Below are 23,755 nucleotides of genomic sequence, written 5' to 3'. Positions count from 1 at the left end.
CAGCAGACCAGGTGACGCCTTGCTCGAACCAGATGAGCCCGCACTCAAGCTTTCAACCTCGGGGTCTCAAACCTGGGACCTCTGCTTCCCAGTCTGACGCTCTATCCACTGTGCCACCACCTGGTCAGGCGATGTTAACATAGTTTTAAATTGCATACAAAACTTCCAAGTTAACTTGTCAAGGTATACTGGTTAGCTAACTGAAGGATACTTGACTCCCAGTTTATTTGTTTAGAAATAATTACTTTTGTGTGTCCTTTAAAAGTCATCTTTAAATCAGCCCTTGTTTTCAATGGAGTTGAAAACTTGCATTGTCTGATCTTTCTTTCCTTCTTTAGTTTTGAAAGAAAATCCCATGTTTACAATGATCTACAATTTAGTTTCCTATTGCAAAGGCAGAAATGAAGCTTTATGCCAAGAGCTGGCAATTTAAGAGTAAAAAAGTTGCCTGAATGCAAAAGTTGTTCTTTAGCGTTTAATGCAGAGTAAGGTTGGTGTTGCTCGGGCCAGCAAGGTCACGCCCTGGCAGGGCCTGAGAGGATTAAGGTTTGACATACCAGCCACCCACTGGGGATTGTGGGGTGGGTCGGACATTGGCACTGGTGGACTCCTGCAGCTCGGGGCTCTGGACAGTGAAGTAAGGAAGGTGGGAGCCCCAGCAAGGAACTTGTGCCAAGACTGCTTGTCCCTGTGCTTGCGACTCTCTGCTCTGAGACACAGCTGGTCCCTGATGACCTCTGATCATGGGTGGTCATCCGTTCTTTTCTACACTACTCTCAGCCTGCATCCTGTTTGGCTTAATTAAAATGGTAAATGAATAGGTGATTTCTAGTTATTTTCAAATACAACCAAAACATTTATGATGATTCTGGTTTAGTTAACTCCAAGTCTTTGGAATCCAAGTATAGAGAATTGTTGGGGAGGGAGAAGCATATTTGATGAATACAGAAATGACAAGAAAGCTGGTCCAAAGATCATTTTTCAAGATGTGTCATAGGATTAAGATAAATTACCTCAGTTTCCTGTAGCCTGACTACCGTCTGTAGTTAACTAATAATGTTCATGAACCATGACATGAGGTCGTTGGAGAAAGAACTTGAAGTCCCTCACTGATTCATCAGTGAGACGTAGCAACATGTACTTTATTTTGTCTTAGTTAAAGTTCATAATCTGTATATGTGTGGTAATCAGGTGCTGACTACTCTATCCTATTTTCTAAATATTCTAGAAGGGATGCTGAGAATTTTCAGTATTATTTCTTCATGAAACATGTTTCCTGGTTTCTGTTTTTAAAAATATTTTAACCTTTTCTTCAATTAGAAACCCTTCTCTGGAAGAACACAACATGACTTGATCACTCGCCATCCATACCATAATGTGTCTGCAGACGTTTTCGGGTTTTTGCACATATTTTCTTAGTATTGCAGCAGAACTATGAGTAACAGTACTGGATGTTTTAAACATTTTGGTTTTTTTTTCCAGATTCTCCTCAAAATCTAAGTCTGTGGACAAGTCAGATGAAGAACTACAATTTCCCAAAGAGTTAATGGAGGACTGGAGTACTATGGAGGTGTGTGTAGACTGCAAAAAGTTTATTTCGGAAATCATCAGTTCAAGCCGGCGTAGCCTGGTGTTGGCCAACAAAAGAGCCCGATTAAAAAGGAAAACACAGTCTTTCTATATGTCCTCACCAGGCCCCTCGGAGTACTGCCCTTCGGAGAGGACTATCAATGAGATCTGAGCTGGTGCCTTTCAGTCGCTTCTGTGTTCCGAGGCGGCATTAGCGCTGGAGACACTGGGCTGGACTGTCTCTCCTTGCCGTGGTTTTAGTTAATAGGCTTGATTTGCATTAGATCAGGTTTCTGCTGCATCACATTGTTCCACAGACTGAATGCCGTGTTCATATCGTTTGATGATAAGTGACAGGTCAGCCGATGATTGCTCGTTTGCACTGAAGGGACAATAGTTTGAAACTTGCTTTCTTGTGTTTTGTGTTTGGATTTGGAGGCCAGAAATTTCTTCCTTAAGTTTTTGTTCCTTACTATTTCTCAAATAATTTTCTGACTAAAGTAAAAGCTTCTCATGTGAGAATCAGCCTAACTAGGGTGCCGATGTCAGCGCAGTTCTAAGCAGTAAGTCATATTGGCACTTCCACCCGACAGTGTTCCTATCTAATGTACATAGTGACCACAGCCCCGCCGCACAGCCAGCCCCGCGGGGCTGGCGATCCTCTCACAGCACAAAACCTAGGACTGCTCATGCTGTCAAACTGACTTGAGATTATTGTTGCCCTAGGATGAGACTGCGGGAGGGACTTATGCCAGCATTTTATTGCAAACATCTGAATAAGCTGTACACCCACGTGGGTGACCATATCCTCTGAGCCCCAGTGCAGCCGGTCAGTGTGGCCGAGTGGGTGACTGGCTTCCGTTCCCTGTCTTGCATGTATTGTGGCTGCCTGTAGTTTTAAAATGGAGGTCTAAAAAGTAAGTTCTGTGGGAGTTTTGGGACAAAGGATGACTAAAGGTCCGTCAGCAGGTTGCGTGTCTTTCAGTTAACTACGCACAGGTTGTCACAGCATGGGGTGCCAGCCATCAGCCACACCGGGGCAGGAGCCAGTTCATCTGTTAGCAGCTACGTTTTCCATAACTTGTAGTCTAGCCATCACAGCTAAGTCAAACCACAATTTAGTACGTGATGTCTCAAACTGAAATTTATTTTTTATAAATGAATTTTAAAGGAAAAAAAAAAAACATTGTCTAGATCTTTTGAAATTATAAGATAACCTGACAGTAGTCTTTTTTGGATGCTTTTTGCACAAGTTTTCCTTGTAAACAGTGTGAGTGAGTATGAAGGAGGAAGGTGGGTTTGGATGAAGGTAGGGCTGGAAAACAGCACTGGGTACCTGAAATTTTATCAGCTTGTGTGGCCCATGCCATGGACTAGGCTTTATTATTTTGGTCTGCTTAGAAATGACCGATCAATCAAGTTGCCATTAATGTTTGGAAAATCAGTCAATGCACACGCACAATAATTTCCTTACAGCTATACAACACATCTGTAGTCAACACAAAGGACAGCACCATGTAATAAAAAACGTGGCAGTCCCATTTCACACCACATCAAAATAGAGTAACATTTCTATATTAACAGTAATACCTCAAAACTGCTCTGGTAGTAGTTTTTAATGGATTGAAATTTACAATTGAGTAAATGGCTTAAAATTACTTATACTTATGAAATAAACTTTACCAGTTGACTAAAATAATGCATGTTAACAGTTTGTCTGTATTTGCATGTAAAAGTGGGCCACCAGAGAACCTTTATTGATTATGCAAATGTTTAAATTATTTTAAGACTCTTATTTAAGAGCTTTAAACGTTATATTGGGTGAATCTCATTTATAAGATTTTCCAAAGGGACCATCTGAACTCTCCCCGAGACAGTTGGGTGGGAGCCACGCCCTCTGAAGGCCTGGGCTTGAGCCTCTGCACAGCCACCAGGAAGGGCGCTAGGTGGGGGGGGATGGCATCTGACACGACCTGGCAGAGTGTGCTTTTTAAAATGACTCATTCTGGGTTATTATTTAAACATAAGAAAACTAAACCCCCAGAAGAGAATTTTCATCCACATTCACAAGGCAGATGTTTTAGTACCTCTCCATCTTTGACTTCACATCTTCAGACTGATTTGGGCATTCGGACCACCTCTTACCAGAGCATTAGAACGTAAATTCTTAAACAGCACTAACGAGGTTCACCAAACGCATTAAAGAGGTCATGGATACTATGTCTTCACGGGACAATTTGCAGAAAATAGCGTATAAGAAAAGGGCACGCGACATAGTGAAAATTGTAGAAATTGAATTAGCATCACTTTTTGCCGCCAAAATGATTTCTTGCATTTAACTCTTTCTTTACCACATGACATGTACCCAATACCTCAACTAAATAAGGTAATTCCAGAGAGTAATTCACTCACAGCTTGTAGAGGGTGGTCTTACAATCCTTAGCATGACCACGGGTCTACCTTTCTCTTCTTACTACTAAAAAACATACCTCTACAGTGTTTCTCCTCGTTCTGGTTTCCGGCTTTTTGGCATTTATTTCTGATTCAACAGCAAGGCTGCTGTTGGCTGGCCGGCCTCAGCGGGAACCTGGCGTGTCCACCTGAGCAGTCCTTCCAGCACACCCCCTGGCTCCCCCCTCCTCCCTCCAGGCTCAGGCACCCACCCCGACAACGAGGCTGCTGTTGGCTGGCCGGCCTCAGCGGGACCCTGGCGTGTCCACCTGAGCAGTCCTCCCAGCACACCCCCTAGCTCTCCCCCTGCTCCCTCCAGGCTCGGGCACCCACCCCGACAGCGAGGCTGCTGTTGGCTGGCTGGCCTCAGCGGGACCCTGGCGTGTCCACCTGAGCAGCCCTCCCAGCACACCCCCTGGCTCTTCCCCTTCTCCCTTCAGGCTCAGGCACCCACCCTTGCTTCTGCCCCAGACCTCAAGAACTCACCCTGCTGGGAGATCTTTGTTTTATTCCCCAGGCTTATTAGCGTTGTATCAGTATCAGAGTAGCTAAGAATGCTTGTAAATACTGTAACATATTTATTAATATTTGAAAGGCATTCATTCACTGGACAGTGGAAATTAACTCTCCCAAGGCAAGTAAAAACTACATCAAAAATGGATATGTACATTGACATACCAGTCTTACTAGAGTTCAGATCTCAAGCCTTTCAAATTAAACCAGAAGGTTGTTATGTAGGAATTTTTTAAATGATCTTACTTTTGAAGAGATTACGCAGTTAGCACCATGAACTCATACCATGAATTTTTTTAAGGCTTTTATTTTTTTAACTGTATTAATAAATATAGGACTGTATTTTAGTGTCACTTGGGAGAACGAAAGTTTTAAATTATGTTGCTACTTGCTAAAGCAAAATAGAAAATTTTGAACACGCAAAACTGTTGAAGGGCCATGGAGAAACGTGTGTACTGACTGGACTTTGACGTGGCTTCCGATGTGCATGAAAGACAAGGTGTTGCTGGCATTCAGCGGGACATGACGGTACTAAAAGTTTTTCCATTAAAATCCTTTATTTTAAAATTTATCTAGGGAAAAATAAAGTGGCTTTCCATCATGCCTTCTGTGTTGAGTTCCTATTGTAAACTGGTGATAGCTTTTGGTAACTAGCTGTCAGCAACCATCCAGGTTGGGGAGGCAAGATACTTTTATCAGCAGCGCCTTATAATTGGTTTGAGTAATATAATCTAACAAGTATCATGTCAGAAAAATAAACAAAAGTGGAGCCTCCAAAGTAACTGCTGTTACCTGGCAGTCATGAGTTCTTTTTTTACCTCAACCGTGTAGGAAATTAGTTTTATAAACATTTTATAAGAAGTTGTATATATGGAGACATATAGAGAAAGATGATTTTTTTTTTCTGAAGTTAGAAGCGGGGAGGCAGTCAGAAAGACCCACATACGCCCAACCAGGATTCACCTGGCATGCCCACCAGGGGCGATGCTCCATTGCGGCCAGAGCCATTCTAGCACCTGAGGCGGAGGCCATGCAGCCATCCTCAGCGCCCAGGGCCAGCTTTGCTCCAGTGGAGCCTTGGCTGCAGGAGGGGAAGGGAGAGATAGAGAGGAAGCAGAGGGGGAAGGGTGGAGAAGCAGATGGGCGCTTCTCCTGTGAGCCCTGGCCGGGAATCGAACCCAGGACTTCCACACTCCGGCTGATGCTCTACCACTGAGCCAACCAGCCAGGGCCAAGATGATAAAGCTTTTATATATGCTTTTTTTAGATAGAATTTCTCAAGAATATATTCCGAGAATGTTCCATAATGAGAAAACTTCTTGTTATTGCCCTTCATTTGCTTGAGAAAAAAATTGGGAAAATCAAACCTGGAAATGAATGTAGGAAAGTTATATTTTAATATTAACTAAATAGAGAACATCATCTAAGGTATTAACGTGTCGTAAATACTATAAGCTACTCCCTTATTTGCCAGACATATTTTAGGACCTCCTTCTACCGAAATTTCTCTGTGAGATATATTTGTGTGTTCAGCTCATAATACAAATGTTCACTGACTTTCTTAGCCTAAGAGCCCTTGCCTCATGCCTCTACGGATTCCAGAGATACAGAAAATTTGGATACTATAAAGGGGAAAGCTCTGGGTAACCTTTATTTAACTATATCTTTCTTTTTCCTTCCCAGCTGCAGTGGAGGAAAAGATGCATAGTTGTAAATCATCACTGTTTAGACTTTCACAAAGAGAACTAACTACTTTTAGGAAAGGGCTCCACTGCACATATGATGCATTTCGAGACTCCCAGCTCAGAGACTCCCCACTTGCTGTCTACAGAGTGTTCAAGTACACAGACACACACAGTACTCGATCTGCAGCTCAGAGAAGGTATGCTCCTCTCCTCGTGGCCGCCAAAGGCCCAGGACAGGAAACATCTCCCAAAAATGTTGACTAGCTGACAATCCACTTAATATAAAACTCTGCATACACTAAGTAAATGTTTAGGGTAATTACCTGGCAGACTGAACTTCCACTATTATTCTGGCTTATTCGATTAAAATGTATACTTTCTGTACTTAGAATTGATATCACTGTGCCAAACAAACTTCTGCAGCTGTTTCTGCACGATGCTGGTGGCAGAATCTGAACCACTATAGTATTATTGGAGCAGTGGAAATAAAGGGGCTTCAGAACTTACAGGACACAGCTCTTGAAAAGTGGGCTTTGTGCCTGACCTGTGGTGGCGCAGTGAATAAAGCGTCGACCTGGAAATGCTGAGGTCGCCGGTTCGAAACCCTGGGCTTGCCTGGTCAAGGCACATATGGGAGTTGATGCTTCCAGCTTCTCCCCCCTGTCTGTCTCTCCTTTCTCTCTCACTCTCCTTCTCCTCTCTAAAATGAATTTAAAAAAAATTGAAAAGTGGGCTTTGAGAAATGGGGCATCAAGAAGTTGCTTCAGGTCCCTGTGGCTTAAGAGCTGGAGCATCATCTTGATGTTTGAACCTATGCCATGTTCAACACAAGTCAGTGTTCAGATTGTGTTTGCCACCCAGAGGGCCAGACACTATCGTATATACTAGGAGTGCTTTTGCAAACTGCACTAATGAATCTGATTATCTGTGAAGTGAGAGAGGGAACTCCCTTCCCTAGGGGACAGCTGGCAAGGAGGGGCACCCTTAAGCATGCTTGCTCACTTCTGTATACTTTTCCTTGTTGACTGCAGGAGTTACCTGTCAGTTCCTGGCCTACCTACCCACTGGTCCCTTTCCCTAGGGTGACAGTAGAGAATGTCACATCCCAACTCCTCCTAGGAGCAGCTGTGTTTAAGAGACTGGAAATGCCAAAGAGGAACTGAGGATTTCTCTAGAGCTAACCTGAATATCAAGTTCCTAAGCAAAGAGGACCAATGCTCTAGGGCAGTGATTTGCAACTTTTTTTGAGCCACGGCACATTTTTTACATTTACAAAATCCTGGGGCACACCACCTACCAAAATGACACAAAATGACACTCTAACAGTACATATTATACATATAGTTAATAATCTAGTTTCTAAATGTATTTATACTCACACCTGACCATGTCTCACGGCACACTAGTGTGCCGCGGCACACTGGTTGAAAAACACTGCTCTAGGGAAATGTTGGAGAAAAACAGCAGGGTTCTGCACAGGTAGATATTCTAAACATTGTAGCTGCTGCAGTACAGAGTCTAAACATGTAAACAGAAACAGAATAACTTCAACTTTTCAGGGGAAGAAACTTTGATCCTAGACATTCCAAAGAGAAAAGAAACCTTCACCTTGCCCACCAAGGAAGAGAGCATGTGGGGATGAACAGGCCCTCGGGTCATCCTACCACAATCTCAGGGTTGTTTCAGAAGTCCAATCCTCGCCTGACCAGGAGGTGGCGCAGTGGATAGAGCGTCGGACTGGGATGCAGAGAACCCAGGTTCAAGATCCCGAGGTTGCCAGCTTGAGCGCAGGCCCATCTGGTTTGAGCAAAGCTCACTAGCTTGGACCCAAGGTCACTGGCTTGAGCAAGGGGTTACTCAGTCTGCTATAGCCCCACGGTCAAGGCACATATGAGAAAGCAATCAATGAACAACTAAGGTGTCGCAATGAAAAACTAATGATTGATGCTTCTCAATGAAAAACTAATAATGATTGATGCTTCTCATCTCTCTTTGTTCCTGTCTGTCTGTCCCTATCTCTCCCTCTTTCTGACTTTCTCTGTCTCTGTAAAAAAAAAAAAAATCCAATCCTCAGAAGGGAAGCTTGGACTGAGCACTATTGGTGTAACTAGCTAAACATTCCCACCTCCGAGTGACTCCTGTGACAGCATAAAATTTCCTCCAGGTGTAAGCCAGTGGTAGACATAACTCCTTAATCCTAGGAACTGGACTTTCTCTGTTTTAAAATGGTATTCACTAGCAAAAAGGACTATGTAGGTCCTAAGAGCTTTCATTCTGATAACTGAGAAGACGAGTCTGTCCTCCATGAGGCAGGCACTTTCAGCAGTGTGCCCGGTTTCCAGTGGTGCCGACTGCACTGTGCTCCAGCTTGGCAGCGAGTGCTCTCTGACATCCCAACAGTTCCCTAGCATTTCTGGGTTTCAGTTTCTTCGACTTTAAAGCAAGGCTGTTGGACAAGGTGGTCTCTAAGGTCACTCTCTCTAAACAGCACTTCTCTGTCTTGATGACAAACCTGATTATGTACATTACATGAACACAAGAAAAAGTGCAAAATATTTTGCGTTTATTTGAAACTTGAGGAGGAAAATTCAGTTTTACTGGTTGCTATAAAAAACCTGAGCCTATTTCCAAAATTCAAAAGAAAAACTGCAGAAAGATGACATATATTAAAAGCAGACACAAACAAAGCCCTGTATACCAGCCCTTGTGCATCAGCAACACGCAGTTGCTGGTGGTTCATCTCACAGCCCTGCAGGTGCCAAGACCTGGTCTCATCTGGCGAGTCTTGTTCCCAGTGTGATGCATGTTCCTGCTGGCGGTGTGAGGAGAAGCAAGTAGCTATGGGGCAACAACATGAAACAGACTGTTTTAATTGCATTAAAAGGAAACAAAAGGACAGACAACTCATTGTCCAGCTTGGTCTAAGAAATAGTTACCAGGGTCCACAATGAATATGCTCCCAGAGTAGTGATGGGATTCCCAGCCAAGAAGCTTGTCTCTGGCCATCAATGCTTTTGACCCATCATTGCCTGAGCCCTCTTCTCCATCAAACTTGATCTTTACTGTTGCCTTTTAGAGCTGAAAGTGATCCAAGAAGACATCCAGCCCACCCTCCAGCCAATGGTGAGCTCTTGGCTCCGTTTAAGCATGTCCAGGACCCAGACACTTGTTCTATGCAAAGGCCTGTCATTGAACAGGTCTAATAGTTGGGAAATTCAGCCCTCCTGTAGTTTACTCCCTGTCCTGCCTCAGTGGCTATATGGAATGTGCCTACTCCTGTCCAAGTGACTGCCTTAAATAGCTTCTTAATTCTCACATCTGTGTAACACTCCTCCTTACTCCCTTCTGTTTCCTTTTCTCCGTTGGGGTTAGCACCTAACATCCTATTACATTGTTCCATGAGGACAGATTTCCTCCCTGCCACATCCCCAATTTCCAGAAAAATACCTGGCATGTAACAGGTTCTCAGTAAATGTCTCTGGAGTGAATGAATGAATGAGCAAGTTCAGTGTGGAAAAGAGAAAAAGAAATACAAAATTGAACCATTAAGATGTGTTCAAAACACTTGACATAGTGTGTTGTCTTTTCATTAACAGATAAATGCTACTGTAGCCCTTATGCTTTTCCCTTAAGTCAGGAATACTAAACCAACAAATTACTGCAGCCCCGCAATAGCTAATGAGAAGACAGAAGCTGAGTCAGCAGCTCGTGCCCTTAGCGTGGTTGACGCAGAGATTGCAGAAACCCTAAGTGTCAGTCCGTGTTTCCTACTTCCCTTCTGTGAATGCCGCTGGCACATGTTCCTCTGGGCTCTCTTCTGCTCCACAGCTCCTGGTGGAGCCGCCATGTGTGCACAGCCTTGCCGCCCAAAGCCAGCTTTTGTCCGTTAAAGAGATGGTGCACAGCATGACCAGGCAGTGGTGCAGTGGTTAGAGCATAGCACTGGGATGAGGAGGACCCAGGTTCGAAACCCAGAGGTCGCTGGCTTGAGCGCGGCATTATCTAACTTGAGCATGGGATCATAGACATGATCCCATAGTCACTGGCTTGAAGCCCAAGGTTGCTGGCTTGAGCCCAAGGTCTCTGGCTTGAGCAAGGGGTCACTTGCTCTGCTGGAGCCCCCAGTCAAGGTACATCTGAGAAAGCAACCAATGAATAACTAAGGTGCCGCAATAAAGAATTGATGCTTCTCATCTCTCTCCCTTCCTGTCTGTCTGTCCCTCTCTCTGATTCCCTCTCTGTGTCTGTCAAAAAAAAAAAAAAATGGTGCACAGCTGGAGAGAGACCCGGAGACCTATAATTGAAGCTGCTCTATAAACGTGTAAGATATAGTTATCAGTACTCACTTCATAGTCATTAACTTTTACTACTTTTAAAGTATGATAATTAACTCTTACTAGTAATCATAACATTTTGATTAAAATGTATGTGCCAGCTAGGACGGAATAAATATTAAACTATTTCAGATTTGTCATATTAATACATTAGGCCAGTAGAAGAAAATAGGGAGAGATGAAGATAAGTCTCATTATATTAGGTATCCTGTGCTATGTGTTAGTACATAGTTTAGACGATGTTTCTATAATTTTCAGTAGCTAATAATAGCTACCAGTTATCAAGCACTTACCCTATATCTGATACTGTGCTGAGCACCTACAGCCATGCTACCTCCTATAATACTCAGCTCAGAAGTAGGTAACGGTACTATCCTCTTTACTAGGTGAGAAACAGGAATAGCAAGGTTGTCATTTGCCCAAGGTCAAATCACTAGCTAGCCCAGCATCACACCTGAGGTCTCCATTTCCAGCTGCTTTTCCTGCTAAGTGCTATGATTCGGAATCTAGTCCTCAAGTCACCAAAGCACTTAATGAATACCCAGAACTGCATGCAAACAAGGTAGAACCTCTTGTCCTGGCTCCTAAATAATGTTAAGTTGGTCTGACAAACACAGATGTGAACAGTTAAAAAAAAAAAGGCTCCTAGGAGTTCCGAGTTTTGTGAGCTGCGCCAGCTACGAGGACAGCTTCACGGAGCGGACTGTGAGTGGGTTCGGAGGACGTGAGGACCCGGTATTTCCCAAAGAACAGTCTGATGACACCCTGCGTTGGGATCATCTGGGCCAACACCTGGGACTTGGCTTTGACTTTTTAATCAAAGGTTATGATAGGATTGTTTGTAGCAATTTGACGAGAAGTGGGATAGAATGAGAGAGAACAGTTAGAAGGTGATTGTACAAGCTTAGTGTAGGATGAAGCATTAACTGTCGCTGTGTCACAAAGCCCCTGTGGTTTTGTTTGTTTGTTTGTTTCTTTGTTTGTTTTTTGTATTTTTCTGAAGCTGGAAACGGGGAGAGACAGTCAGACAGACTCCCGCATGCGCCCGACCAGGATCCACCCGGCACGTCCACCAGGGGCGATGCTCTGCCCACCAGGGGGCGATGCTCTGCCCCTCCGGGGCGTCGCTCTGTTGCAACCAGAGCCACTCTAGCGCCTGGGGCAGAGGCCAAGGAGCCATCCCCAGCGCCCGGGCCATCTTTGCTCCAATGGAGCCTCGGCTGCAGGAGGGGAAGAGAGAGACAGAGAGGAAGGAGGGGGGGGGTGGAGAAGCAAATGGGCGCTTCTCCTGTGTGCCCTGGCCAGGAATCGAACCCAGGTCCCCCGCACGCCAGGCCGATGCTCTACCGCTGAGCCAACCGGCCAGGGCCGCCCCTGTGGTTTTAAACAATAAACATTCTCTCCCCGATTCTGTGGGTCAGGAACTGGGAAGCAGCCTTAGCTGGGTAGTTCTGGCCTGGGGTCTCATGAGATCGCAGTGAAGATGTCAGCTGGTGCTGCAGGTGGTTGAGAGCTCCTCTCCCTGGGTGCCTCCTGCGTCCTCACCATGTGGTGGCTGGCTTGCCCGGGGCAAGTGGTGCAAGAGTGAGCAAGGTGCAAGCTCCAGTGTCTCCGTTGCAGCAGGCTGGAATGTCCAAGAAGGCAAGCGACAGAGAGTTGGAGAACCAGTTCAGTACGCCAACGGGCTCAGAGCAGTTAATTCTCCGAAGTCTGAGCCCCAGTGGGCAGGGTCTTTGGGGTTTTAAGGTCACACAGTTGGGTGTGGTTACAAGGTATGCAGAATGCAGAAGCGGGTTTACAGGAGCTAAAAAGGCGGAATTAGTAAAAGCAGAACAAAGAAGCAGTAACAGCCATATCAAGGTGAAGTACATACTTTTGCTTTGTCACCATGGAGTCATAGCCCTATCATTCCACCCTTGATGCTCCATAACTATGTCTATGAGGCATCAGTATACATGTTTCAAAACACTCATTAGGACATGGAAGTGTGGGGGCGCTTAGTGGCAGGGTGAGGCTTACTAGGATAAGTTTGATTGGGATTTTGTAAGGAGTTGTTTAAACAGAAATTTTCCAAAACAGTTTAGAGTAACAACACAGCCTACTATTAGTATGTAAGTAACTATTAATAACATTCTCTCTAGTCGACTCCAATCCGCTGGAGCGCTTGCAGCTAGTCCTGTGCCCAGAAGTAGAATCAGGAGCCCGACCATGATCAGGAACGGTAGCTGGCAGGTCATTACAAGTCCTGGTTGCTCCTTGGGCTCCATGGTCCTTCGCAACATCACCTGTAACTTTGTGGGGTCATGTGAGAAGTCCGGGTCTCTGGCGGGTCCCCAGGGTTGTCTCTTGACTCAGGTATGGTGAATCCAGGGCACCCTACCTGCAATTTTAATGGCAGTTGGAGTAGCCACGACAACTATATGTGGACCTGTCTAAACAGGTTGGAGTGGTTCCTGTTTCTGATCCTTCCCCGACACTAAGTCCCCAGGTCGATAGGGGTGGGGCCAGTTTCCTAGTGGAACGGGGCCCTCTCTAGAACACCCCGGGCTATCTTCTGGAACATTCTTCCTAGCATGTGGAGTTGGGCCAAGAGGCCTCATTCTCCTACCTGTCGGGGGGTCTCCTTTTAGCTTCTTAATGATGGCTGGGGGTCTCCCATATAAAATCTTGAAGGAGGAGTATCCTGTGGGTCCAGGAACGCATCGCACCCTCAGCAGGGCGAGGGGTAACATGTCTACCCGTGGGAGGCCTGCCTCCTGGCAGGACTGAGCTAGGGTCGAGTTCAGGGTTTGATGCGTGTGTTCAACCTTCCCTGAGCTCTGAGGCCGGTACGCAGCGTGTGGTTTCCAGCTGGTTTTTAATACTTCTGCTCTTGCCCGAACAATGGTTGACACAAAGGCAGGCCCTCTTTGCCGCTTGGTCAGCTAAACGATTTCCCAAGCTTATTGGGTTGGTTCCTGTTTGATGTCCTTTGCAGTGTATGACTGTTCCTTTTTTGGGTTTCCAGACTGCTTCCAGTAGTTGAAGAATTTCTTCTTCGTTTTTCATTTCTCTACCCCTGGCCATGAGTAGTCCTCTTTCCTTATAAACTGCCCCCATGCACAGGTAGGGTTGCAAAGGCATATTTAGTCAGTGAAGATGTCGACCTTCTTCCCTTCTGAATACCGCAGCGCTTGGATGAGCGCCCCTAGTTCTGCTCTTTGAGTGGACCATCCCTGTGGAAATGCCTCTGCCTTGAGGAACTGGTTCCGGGTGGTCAGTGCGTATCCAGCTTTCCCTTCCCCATTTTGGAGGAAGCTACTCCCATCTGTGAACAGTTCCAGTGCAGGTTCAGAGAGGGGAGTGTCTGTTAAATCAGGTCATCTTTAAAAAAAAAAAAAATCAGGTAATCTTGGGTTGGTAATCAGGTAATCTCATCCATGGTTTCCTCACAGTTGTGATCTGGCAGCCTGGCCTCAGTGGGGAGGAACATGGCTGGGCTTAGTGTGTGTACTGTTTCTAGTGTCACCCGTGGGTTTTCACACAATAGTCTCTGACAGTGGGCCATCCTGGTGCTGGTGAGCCTCCGGTACCCCCGGCTATTCATTAGGGTTGTCATTGCATGTGAAACTTTCACATGGATGTTCTGGCCTAAGGTGAACTTGTCAGCCTCTCTGACGAGCATCACCGTGCTGGCTAGTGCCTGGAGGCAAGGGTGCCACCTGGCGGCCACTGGGTTGAGCTGTTTAGACAAATAGGCCACTGGTCTCTGCCATGGCCTGCCAGTTTGGGTTAGGACCCCTAGTGCTACATGATCTTTCTTGCAGACAAAGAGATTGAATTCACACGATTTACATTCAGCAGTCCTAGCAGCAGGGCACTGGTGAGCAGTCTCTTTATTGCTTGGTATGCAGTCTCCTGCTTTTCACCCCAGTCCAGGGGTTTCTCTTCTGGCCCATTGAGTGCTTCATATAGGGGCTTTATAGGGGCTTTGCCTTTCCCAAGAACTCAGGGATCCAGATGCAGCAGAAACCGCGCTGCTCCAAGGAACTCTCAGAGCTTCCTTTTGTTGTCGGGTCTGGGGATTGAGCAGATGGTTTGCTTCCTCTCGGGGCCTAGAAAACGATGTTCTTCGGTGACGATGAACCTGAGATATCGGACCCGGGGCCAGTATATCTGGGCCTTTTTCCATGTCACTTTGTATCCGGAGTTGCCTGCCAGGAGGAGATTATCTATATATTGTAGGAGGGCACGATTTACCTCTTCCCCTGGGAAGGCTGTGAGGTCAGTGGCCAAAGCCTCACCAAACAGGATGGGTGGGTTCTTAAATTCCTGGGGCAGGTGTGTCCAGGTTACCTGAACTTTCTTGTTCGTGTGAGATTCTTCCCATTTGAACGCAAACAGCGGCTGGCTCTTTGGGGCCAATCATGGGCAGAAGGAGGCATCCGTAAGGTCCAGGCAGGCGAACCAGCTTGCTCCAGGGTAAGAAGACTGATGAGGGAATAAGGGTTTGGGACTACTGAGCGCTCAGTAACAGCGGTGCTGTGGACCCTCGCAGGTCCTGGGCTGGCCGGTACCCCCCTCCATCTGGCTTTTCCAGTGGTAGTAGAGGTGTATTCCAGGGGAACTGACACTCGACTAGAATCCTGGCTTCTTTGAGTCTCTAAATGTGTCCCTGTGTCCCAATCGAGCCTCCCTGGGCCCCGGGTACTGCCTTTGCTTGACGGGACGGCTCCAGGCTTTAGATCTACCACTACAGGGCACGTGGTTCTTAGCTAGTTCAGGGGGTGGTTCTTCTTAGCCCACACCAGGAGGAACTCCTCTGGTAGTCCAGGAGGCTTTTGCTCGTTTATCTCCTGAGCGTGGAGTTTCCATTCGGCCTCTCCAGGAACTGTTACAGACATTAGAAGGGTCTTCTCTGTTCCTAAGGTTAGGCTGGCGGATTTTCCAGGAGTAAAAGTTATTTGGGCTCCCAGCTTACTCAACAGGTCTCTTCTCAGAAGAGGGATAGGGCATTCAGGCGGATACAGGAACTCATGAACAACCTGGAGCCCCCCACGTAGGCACATCCGAGACCCACAGAAGGGGAGAGCGGTTTGAGCGCCCATGGCTCCAATTATGGTGGCCTCCCGTTCGGCAAAAAGTGCGACCAGCATGGTGACTGCTGACTGTTCTCTTCCCGTGTTGTCACTGGCTGGACCCCGACTGTCATGCTGGCCATGGGCTCCCAGAGGCCTAACTTCATGGAGCCTGGTCTTACCTAACAGAATCAACCCTAGCTAGCCCAATCAAGTTCTGGACCGCTGGTTCTGGTTGATACTTTCCTCTCCTTGACTGAGTGGTTTTGGCAGCAGGGCCAGGGGCTGCTTTCTGGTTGGGGCGTCTGTTTTCCAATGTCCGATCGCTGCAATATGCACATTGATCAGGTTTCAGGGACCTGCCTCCTTTTGAAGGGCAGGCCACCAGGACCTTGCACTGTCCCTTCTTATTAACGCAAAAACCGAACCCATGGGGGCAGGGTCTGTGCTAGCTGTAACAAGGACTCTATATAGAGTAACTGATCTGGATAGCCAGGTTTACCCATCACGGCCCAGTAAACTGCCTGAACCACTGGTAAATCTAGGGTTCCTTCCAAGGGCCACCCGACCTGAAAGGTGGGCCACTCGAGTTCATAGAGGGTACGGAGTTTTCCAGGGGTCAGCTTCATGCCACAATCATCAGAGCACCCCTTTATTAGAATTCCTAAGCCTGCAGTCCAAGACAGTGGGTTTGGACTGACCAGACCCCATTTCTAGTCTAAATATGTCCTTCTCATAACCCCTCCCATGTCCGGAGTCATGAAACAGACAAAGGGTAGGAGCCCCTCCTTCAGAGGCCACTCAGTTGCCCACCTGGCTGCATCTCTCTCGAGAATTTAAGGTGTGTCTTGGCTAAGGTGCACCCGTATCAACCCTGGGCCTGGTCACTCCCAAAAAGAAATGAGTTTGTTCTTTATTTTAAATATTTTTGTTGTTGTTGTTGTTGTTTGTATTTTTCTGAAGCTGGAAACGGGGAGAGATAGTCAGACAGACTCCCGCATGCGCCTAACCGGGATCCACCCCACACGCCCACCAGGGGCAACGCTCTGCCCACCAGGGGGCGATGCTCTGCCCCTCCGGGGCGTCGCTCTGCCGTGACCAGAGCCACTCTAGCGCCTGGGGCAGAGGCCAAGGAGCCATCCCCAGCTCCCGGGCCATCTTTGCTCCAATGGAGCCTTGGCTGCGGGAGGGGAAGAGAGAGACAGAGAGGAAGGAGGGGGGGGGGGGTTGGAGAAGCAAATGGGTGCTTCTCCTGTGTGCCCTGGCCGGGAATCGAACCTGGGTCCCCCGCACGCCAGGCTGACGCTCTACCGCTGAGCCAACCGGCCAGGGCCTATTTTAAATATTTTTTTAAAAAGAAATGAGTCACCATTATGCCGTATGACATCGCCATGGAACCACAGGTTAGGGCCCAGACAGACTCCAGAGCTAGCGCCATGGAGCCACAAATAATCACTTACACATTCATTCACTCAGAAGTTATTACTCCCCTCCCCCCTTTTCCTGGGCGTCCCTGTCTGGTGTCTCAATCTTGAGACCAAGGGAGGTGAGCAAGCTCCCCTTCCATCCATCCAGAGACAGGCCTGATGGGGTGGGGGGGTGGGGGGGGGCTGGTCCCAGAACCTTACCTTGTCCAGATGCACATCCCAAAAAGGTTAGTCCATCTCCCTGTTGAGTCCGATCAGGCCCAATTACCATCTGAGCATGGGGGGCGGGGCCCTCTGGGAAGGAGCTCCCATGGAAATGTCAGGTGGCGGTGCCTCATTTACGTGGAAGGCCCCTGCCGGCCGGTGGTCTTGTTGCTCAGCCGGTAGCACAAGGGGCCAGCACGGTTGGCTTCCTGGTCAGGGAACCAAATGTTGCAGCAGACTGGAATGTCCAAGAAGGCTAGCGGCACTCAGAGAGTTGGAGAACCAGGTTAGTACACCGGCCGGCTCAGAGGAGTTAATTCTCCGAAGTCTGAGCCCCAACTAGCAGGGTCTTTGGGGTTTTAAGGTCCCGTGGTTGGGTGGGGTTACAAGGTATGTGGAATGCAGAAGCGGGTTTACAGGAGCTAAAAAGGCGGAATTAGTAAAAGCAGAACAAAGAAACAGTAACAGCCATATCAAGGTGAAGAATTTTGCTTTGTCGTCATGAAGTCATAGCCACATCATCTTATGACCTAGCCTGGGAAGTCCCACCTCATCAAGGGACAGTCTGCCGTATTCTGCTGCCCCACAGCTCAGCTGTGCTCTGTGTCAGGGGGACCATGGTCACCAGGAGGCAGCCTCTTTGGGGGCTGTCTTGAAAGCTGCTGTATGGCCAGTAGTCGCGGCCATTGCGGCCATTCACTTGCAGGTTCTCATTGAATTCGGACAGATGGTAAAGAAACAGTGGAGCCAAAAAATGGTGGGCCATTCCTTTATTAAAGTCTCGCACCAGCAGACGAGCAAACACACAGGGCTCCCAAAGCCACTGATACATTCTCCGGTTCCACAACCAGGAGAATCTTCTCTGGTTTTTCCCAGAATCAAAGGCCTCACCAGTCTCAGTGGAGTTTGCAAAAGCCCCTCAGCTCTGGTTCCCCATCCGCACACCTTCTCCCTCTCTGCAAAACTCCCTTCTTCTTCAGCACTCTGCATTCTCTCTCCCTGCAAAACATGGCTTCCTTCTGCCTCTCCTCCAGCAAACATAAGCAAAACAATGGCCCTTCCCAAGCAGGAAGGTAATTTGCAATTTCACAGACCCACATACACCTGGTGCTGCCCAACCCCCAATGCAAACTATAAGTGAGCAAACATAAAAATCCTATTTTACAAACGTATTTGACCAACAGCTGCCTATTGCCAGGTGGTAAGCACCTGAAGCAGACTGGGTCAGTTAAACTGAGAAGATACAGAATTGGTCTATGTCTTTTTTTTATAGGAATAAAAATGGCCTTTTATAGGAATATGTGGTTTCCAGAAGGCTACAGAGAGAGCAACAGAAAAGTCAAATAACTCAGGTTTTGTATCCTGGAAGAAGAAGCACTACAGAAATGGGGGAAAGGAAAGCAGTTTGGTGGAAGTTACCAAATTTAGTTTCATTTGTGCTGCTTGAGAGATTTAGTGGAATCTATAAGAAAGGGGACAGCTTTACAGAAACTTTCTCTGGGGGCCAGGTAATGAATATCTCAGGCTTTGTGAGCCTCTTACAGCTTCCATAGCAGACCCCTCTGTATGGGGAGAGGGAAGGGTTATTTACAACCCTTAAAAATGCAAAACTATTTTTAGCTCACAGGCTGTGGTTTGTCAACCCCTACCCTAAGCAAACTGCCCTGCAAAGCAGCAAATAGAGCATAGAACCTGATGGGAAGTCGGGCTGGAAATCCAGTCAGTACTGAGTACTCATTAATTTCCTAAACAACTGCCTCTTTTACTGTTGATAGTTAACTCTTACTACTGATTATACAAGTTTGTTTCTTTTAACTGATTTTAATCTATTGTGTTTACATAGATTCTAGTGTCGCCCCAAATGCATCCTCCCTCCCCCGTATTCCCCTCAACATCTCCCTTGCCCCCTCCTCACAGTGCCCTCCCCCTTTCCTTCAGGTTTATCCCATCATATCATCCCCTTTCCCTCTGTCCTCTTTTCCTCTGGTCCCTTTGATTCCTCCTCTGTCTCAATTCCGTTCCTCAGTTCACATTGTTCGTTGGATTCCTCAATTGAGTGAGGTCATATGATATTTTTCTTTCTCTGCCTGGCTTATTTCACTTAACATAATAGTTTCCAGGTCCATCCATGTTGTCACAAAGAGTAAGATTTCCTTTTTCGTGGCCCCATAGTATTCCATTGTATATATGTACCACTGCTTTTTAATCCATTTGTCCACTGACAGATACTGGGGCTGTTTCCAGATCTTCGCTATTATGAACAATGCTGCCATAAACGTGGGGGTACATTTCTCCTTTTGAATCAGTGATATGGTTTTCTTGGGATATATTCCTAAAAGTGGGATGGCTGGGTCAAAAGGCAGTTCCATTTTCAATTTTTTGAGGAATCTCCATACTTTTTTCCACAGTGGCTGCATTCCTATCAGCAGTGCAGGAGGGTTCCCTTTTATCCACATCCTCGCCAGCACTTATTATGTGTTGTTTTGTTAATGAGCACAATTCTGACTGGTATGAAGTGGTATCTCATTGTGGTTTTAATTTGCATTTCTCTAATGGTTAGTGATGGTGAACATTTTTTCATCTATTGGCCATCTGTATGTCCTCTTTGGAGAATTGTCTGTTCATTTCTTTTGCCGATTTTTTGATTGGATTTTTATCTTCCTGATGTTGAGTTTTACAAGTTCTTTACAAATTTTGGTTATTAACCCATTATCAGAAGTATTGTCGAATATGTTCTCCCATTGTGTGGTTTGTCTTTTTATTCTGTTCATATTGTCTTTAGCTGCGCAAAAGCTTTTTTGTTTGATATAGTCCTATTTGTTTATCCTGTCTTTTATTTCACTTCCCCATGGAGATAAATCAGCAAATATATTGCTGCAAGAGATGCTGGAGAGAGCTTACTGCCTATGTTTTCTTCTAAGATGCTTATGGTTTCACGACTTACATTTAAGTCTTTTATCCATTTTGAGTTTACTTTTGTAAATGCTGTAAGTTGGTGGTCTAGTTTCATTTTTTTGCAAGTAGCTGTCCAATTTTACCAACACCATTTGTTAAAAAGGCTGTCTTTACTCCATTGTATGCTCTTACCTCCTTTGTCAATATCAGTTGTCCATAGAACTGTGGGTTTACTACAGGGTTCTCTGTTCTGTTCCATTGATCTATATGCCAGTTCTTATGCCAGTACCAAGCTGTTTTGAGTACAATGGCCTTGTAGTATAACTTGATATCAGGAAGTGTGACACCTCCCACTTTATCCTTCTTTTTCAAGATTGCTGAGGCTATTCGTGTTCTCTTTTGGTTCCATATAAATTTTTGGAATATATGTTCTATATCTTTGAAGTAAGTCATTGGTATTTTAACCGGTATTGCATTGAATTTATAAATTGGTTTGGGTAATATAGACATTTTAATGATGTTTATTCTTCTTAACCATGAGCACAGTATATGCTTCCACTTGTTTGTATCTTCTGATTTCTTTTATCAATGTTTTATAATTTTCTGAGTACAAATCTTTAATCTCCCTGGTTAAATTTATTCCTAGGTACTTTATTTTTTTGGTTGCAATAGTGAAGGGGACTGCTTCCTTAATTTCTCTTTCTGAGTTCATTGTTAGTGTATAAAATAGCCTCTGATTTTTGAATATTAATTTTATATCCTGCCACCTTTCTGAATTCATTTATCAGGTCCAGTAGTTTTTTGACTGAGACTTTAGGGTTTTCTATATACAATATCATATTATCTGCAAATAATGATAGTTTTACTTCTTCTTTTCCTATTTGGATGCCTTTTATTTCTTTTTCTTGTCTGATTGCTGTGGCTAAGACTTCCAGAACTATGTTGAATAAGAGTGGTGAAAGGGGGCACTCCTGCCTTGTTCCTGATCTTAAGGGGATTGCTTTTAATTTTTGCCCATTGAGTATGCTGCTGGCTGTGGGTTTGTCATAGATGGCCTTTATCATGTTGAGGTATGTTCCCTGTATTCCCACTTTGCTGAGAGTTTTGAACACGAATGGGTGCTAGATTTTATCAAATGCTTTTTCTGCATCTATTGAAATTATCATGTGGTTTTTCTCCTTCCTTTTGTTTATGTGATGAATCACATTGATTGATTTATGAATATTGTACCAGCCTTGCCTCCCCAGAATAAATCCCACTTGATCATGGTGTATCATTTTTTTCATGTATTGCTGGATCCGGTTTGCTAATATTTTGTTGAGGATTTTAGCATCTAAATTCATCAGGGATATTGGCCTATAGTTTTCTTTCTTTGTGTTGTCTTTGCCTGGTTTTGGAATCAGAATTATGCTCGCCTCATAAAAAAAGCTTGGAAGTCTTTCCTCCTCTTGAATTTTTTGAAATAGCTTGAGAAGGATAGAGTTAGTTCTTTGACTATTTGGTAAAATTCACCTGTGAAGCCATCTGGCCCAGGACTTTTGTTTGTTGGGAGGTTTTTGGTGACTGTTTCTATCTCACTTGTTGTAATTGGTCTGTTAAGGTTTTTTGATTCTTCCAGATTGATTTTTGAAAGATTATATGTTTCAAGGAATTTGTCCATTTCACCTAGGTTGTCTTAGCTTTTTGGCATACAGTTCTTCATAGGATTTTCTTACAATCCTTTGTATTTCTGTTGTGTCAGTTGTTATTTCTCCACTCTCATTTCTAATTTTATTTATTTCAGTTCTCTTTTTTTCTTGGTGAGTCTGGTTAAAGGTTCATTGATCTTGTTTACCTTTTCAAAGAACCAGCTCTTGGTTTCATTGGTATTGTTTTTTTTAGCCTCTATATCATTTATTTCCACTCTGATCTTTATTATTTCTTTCCTTATACTACCACTGGGCTTTACTTCCTGTTCTTTTTCTAGTTCTTTTAGATGCGGGGGTAAGTTGTTTATTTGAGGTTTTTCTAGCTTCTTAAGGTATGCCTATAATGCTATAAACTTCCCTCTCAGTACTGCTTTTGCTGTGTCCCATAAATTTCAAGTTGATGTATGCTCATTATCATTCATTTCTAGAACTTTTTAAATTTCTTCTTTGATCTCATTGTTAACCCATTCGTTATTTAATAATATGCTATTTAGTTTCCAAGTGTTTGAGTATTTTTCAGTTTTTCTGTTGTGGTTGATTTCTAGTTTCATGTCATTGTGATCAGAAGAGATGCTTGATATGATTTCAATCTTCTTAAATTTGCCCTAACATGTTGTCTATCCGAGAGAATGTACCATGAGCACTTGAAAAGAATGTGTATTCTGCTGCTTTAGGGTGAAAGGTTCTGAAGATATCTATTAAATCCAGTTGATCTAGTGTGTCCTTTAAGTCTGCTGTTTCTTTGTTAATTTTCTTTCTTGAGGATCTATCCAGTGGTTAGTGGGGTATTGAAATCCCCTACTATTATAGTATTGCTGTTGATCTTGCCCTTTATATCCCTCAAAGTCTGCTTTATATATTTAGGTACTCCTATATTAGGTGCATAGATATTTATAACGGTTATATCTTCCTGTTGGATTGCTCCCTTTATCATTGTGTAGTGACCTTCTTTATCTCTTACTATAGCCTTTGTTGTAAAGTCTATTTTGTCAGATATAAGTATTGCTACCCCAGCTATTTTTTCATTTCCTTTTGCAGGAAATATTTTTTTCCAACCTTTTACTTTCAGTCTATATGTATCTTTTGTTTTGAGGTGGGTCTCTTATAGACAGCATATGTATGGGTCCTGTTTCCTTATCCATGCAGCTACCCTATGTCTTTTGATTGTATCATTTATTCCATTTACAATTAAGGTTATTATTGATATGAAGTTGTTTATTGCCATTTTATTTAAAGCTACATTCTTCTTTTACTATATTCTTTTTCCCCTTTGTTCTTTTTACAACAGGCCCCTTAATATTTCTTGCAGCATTGGTTTGGTTGTAATTAATTCCTTGAGTTTTTTTGTTTTTTTTTTATTGTTTGGGAAGCTTTTTATTTTTCCTTCAATTTTAAACGATAGCCTCGCTGGATAAAGAAGTCTTGGTTATAGGCTCTTGTTCTGCATTACTTTGAATATTTCTTGCCATTCCCTTCTGGCCTCAAGTGTTTCTGTTGAGAAGTCAGATGTCATCCTTATGGGGGCTCCTTTGTAGGTGATTAACTTTTTTCTCTGGCAGCTTTTAATATTTTTTTCTTTATCTCTTAGCTTTGGTATTTTAATTATGATGTGTCTTAGTGAAGATTTCTTTGGGTTTCTCTGTAATGGAATTCTCTGTGCTTCTTGAACTTGTGTGACTTTTTCCTGCATCAATTTAGGGAAGTTTTCAGCTATGATTTCTTCGAACAAAGTCTCTGTCCCTTGTTCTTTCTCTTCTTCTTCAGGAACCCCTATGATGCAGATGTTGTTTCTCTTTAGGTTGTCACAGAGCTCTCTTAGTTTCCTTAGACTTTTTGAGCCTCTTTTCTTTTTGCTGCTCCGTTTCCATGTTTTTGTTTACCTTGTCTTCTAAATCACTAATTCGATCCTCTGTTTCATCCAGCCTGCTTTTA

General features: G+C 44.6%; 1 protein-coding gene across 2 annotated transcripts in view; it reads left to right on the top strand.

Moving 5' to 3' along the window:
* The window catches only part of SPIRE1 (spire type actin nucleation factor 1), a 263,080-nt gene extending 258,784 nt beyond the window's left edge, over window positions 1-4,296 (top strand). For both annotated transcript variants that reach the window (XM_066353336.1, XM_066353337.1), the window contains one exon: window positions 1,483-4,296. In XM_066353336.1, coding sequence (XP_066209433.1) covers window positions 1,483-1,741 — 259 coding nt within the window. In that variant the 3' untranslated portion in view covers window positions 1,742-4,296. The remainder of the gene's footprint in view (window positions 1-1,482) is intronic.
* The last annotated feature ends 19,459 nt before the right edge of the window (window positions 4,297-23,755 follow it).

The sequence above is a fragment of the Saccopteryx leptura genome, chromosome 11, assembly GCF_036850995.1.
Source record: "Saccopteryx leptura isolate mSacLep1 chromosome 11, mSacLep1_pri_phased_curated, whole genome shotgun sequence".
In the NCBI taxonomy this organism is placed as follows: Eukaryota; Metazoa; Chordata; class Mammalia; order Chiroptera; family Emballonuridae; genus Saccopteryx; species Saccopteryx leptura.
Note: the sequence above shows the minus strand (reverse complement) of the source record. Positions and strands in the feature narration are given on the sequence as shown.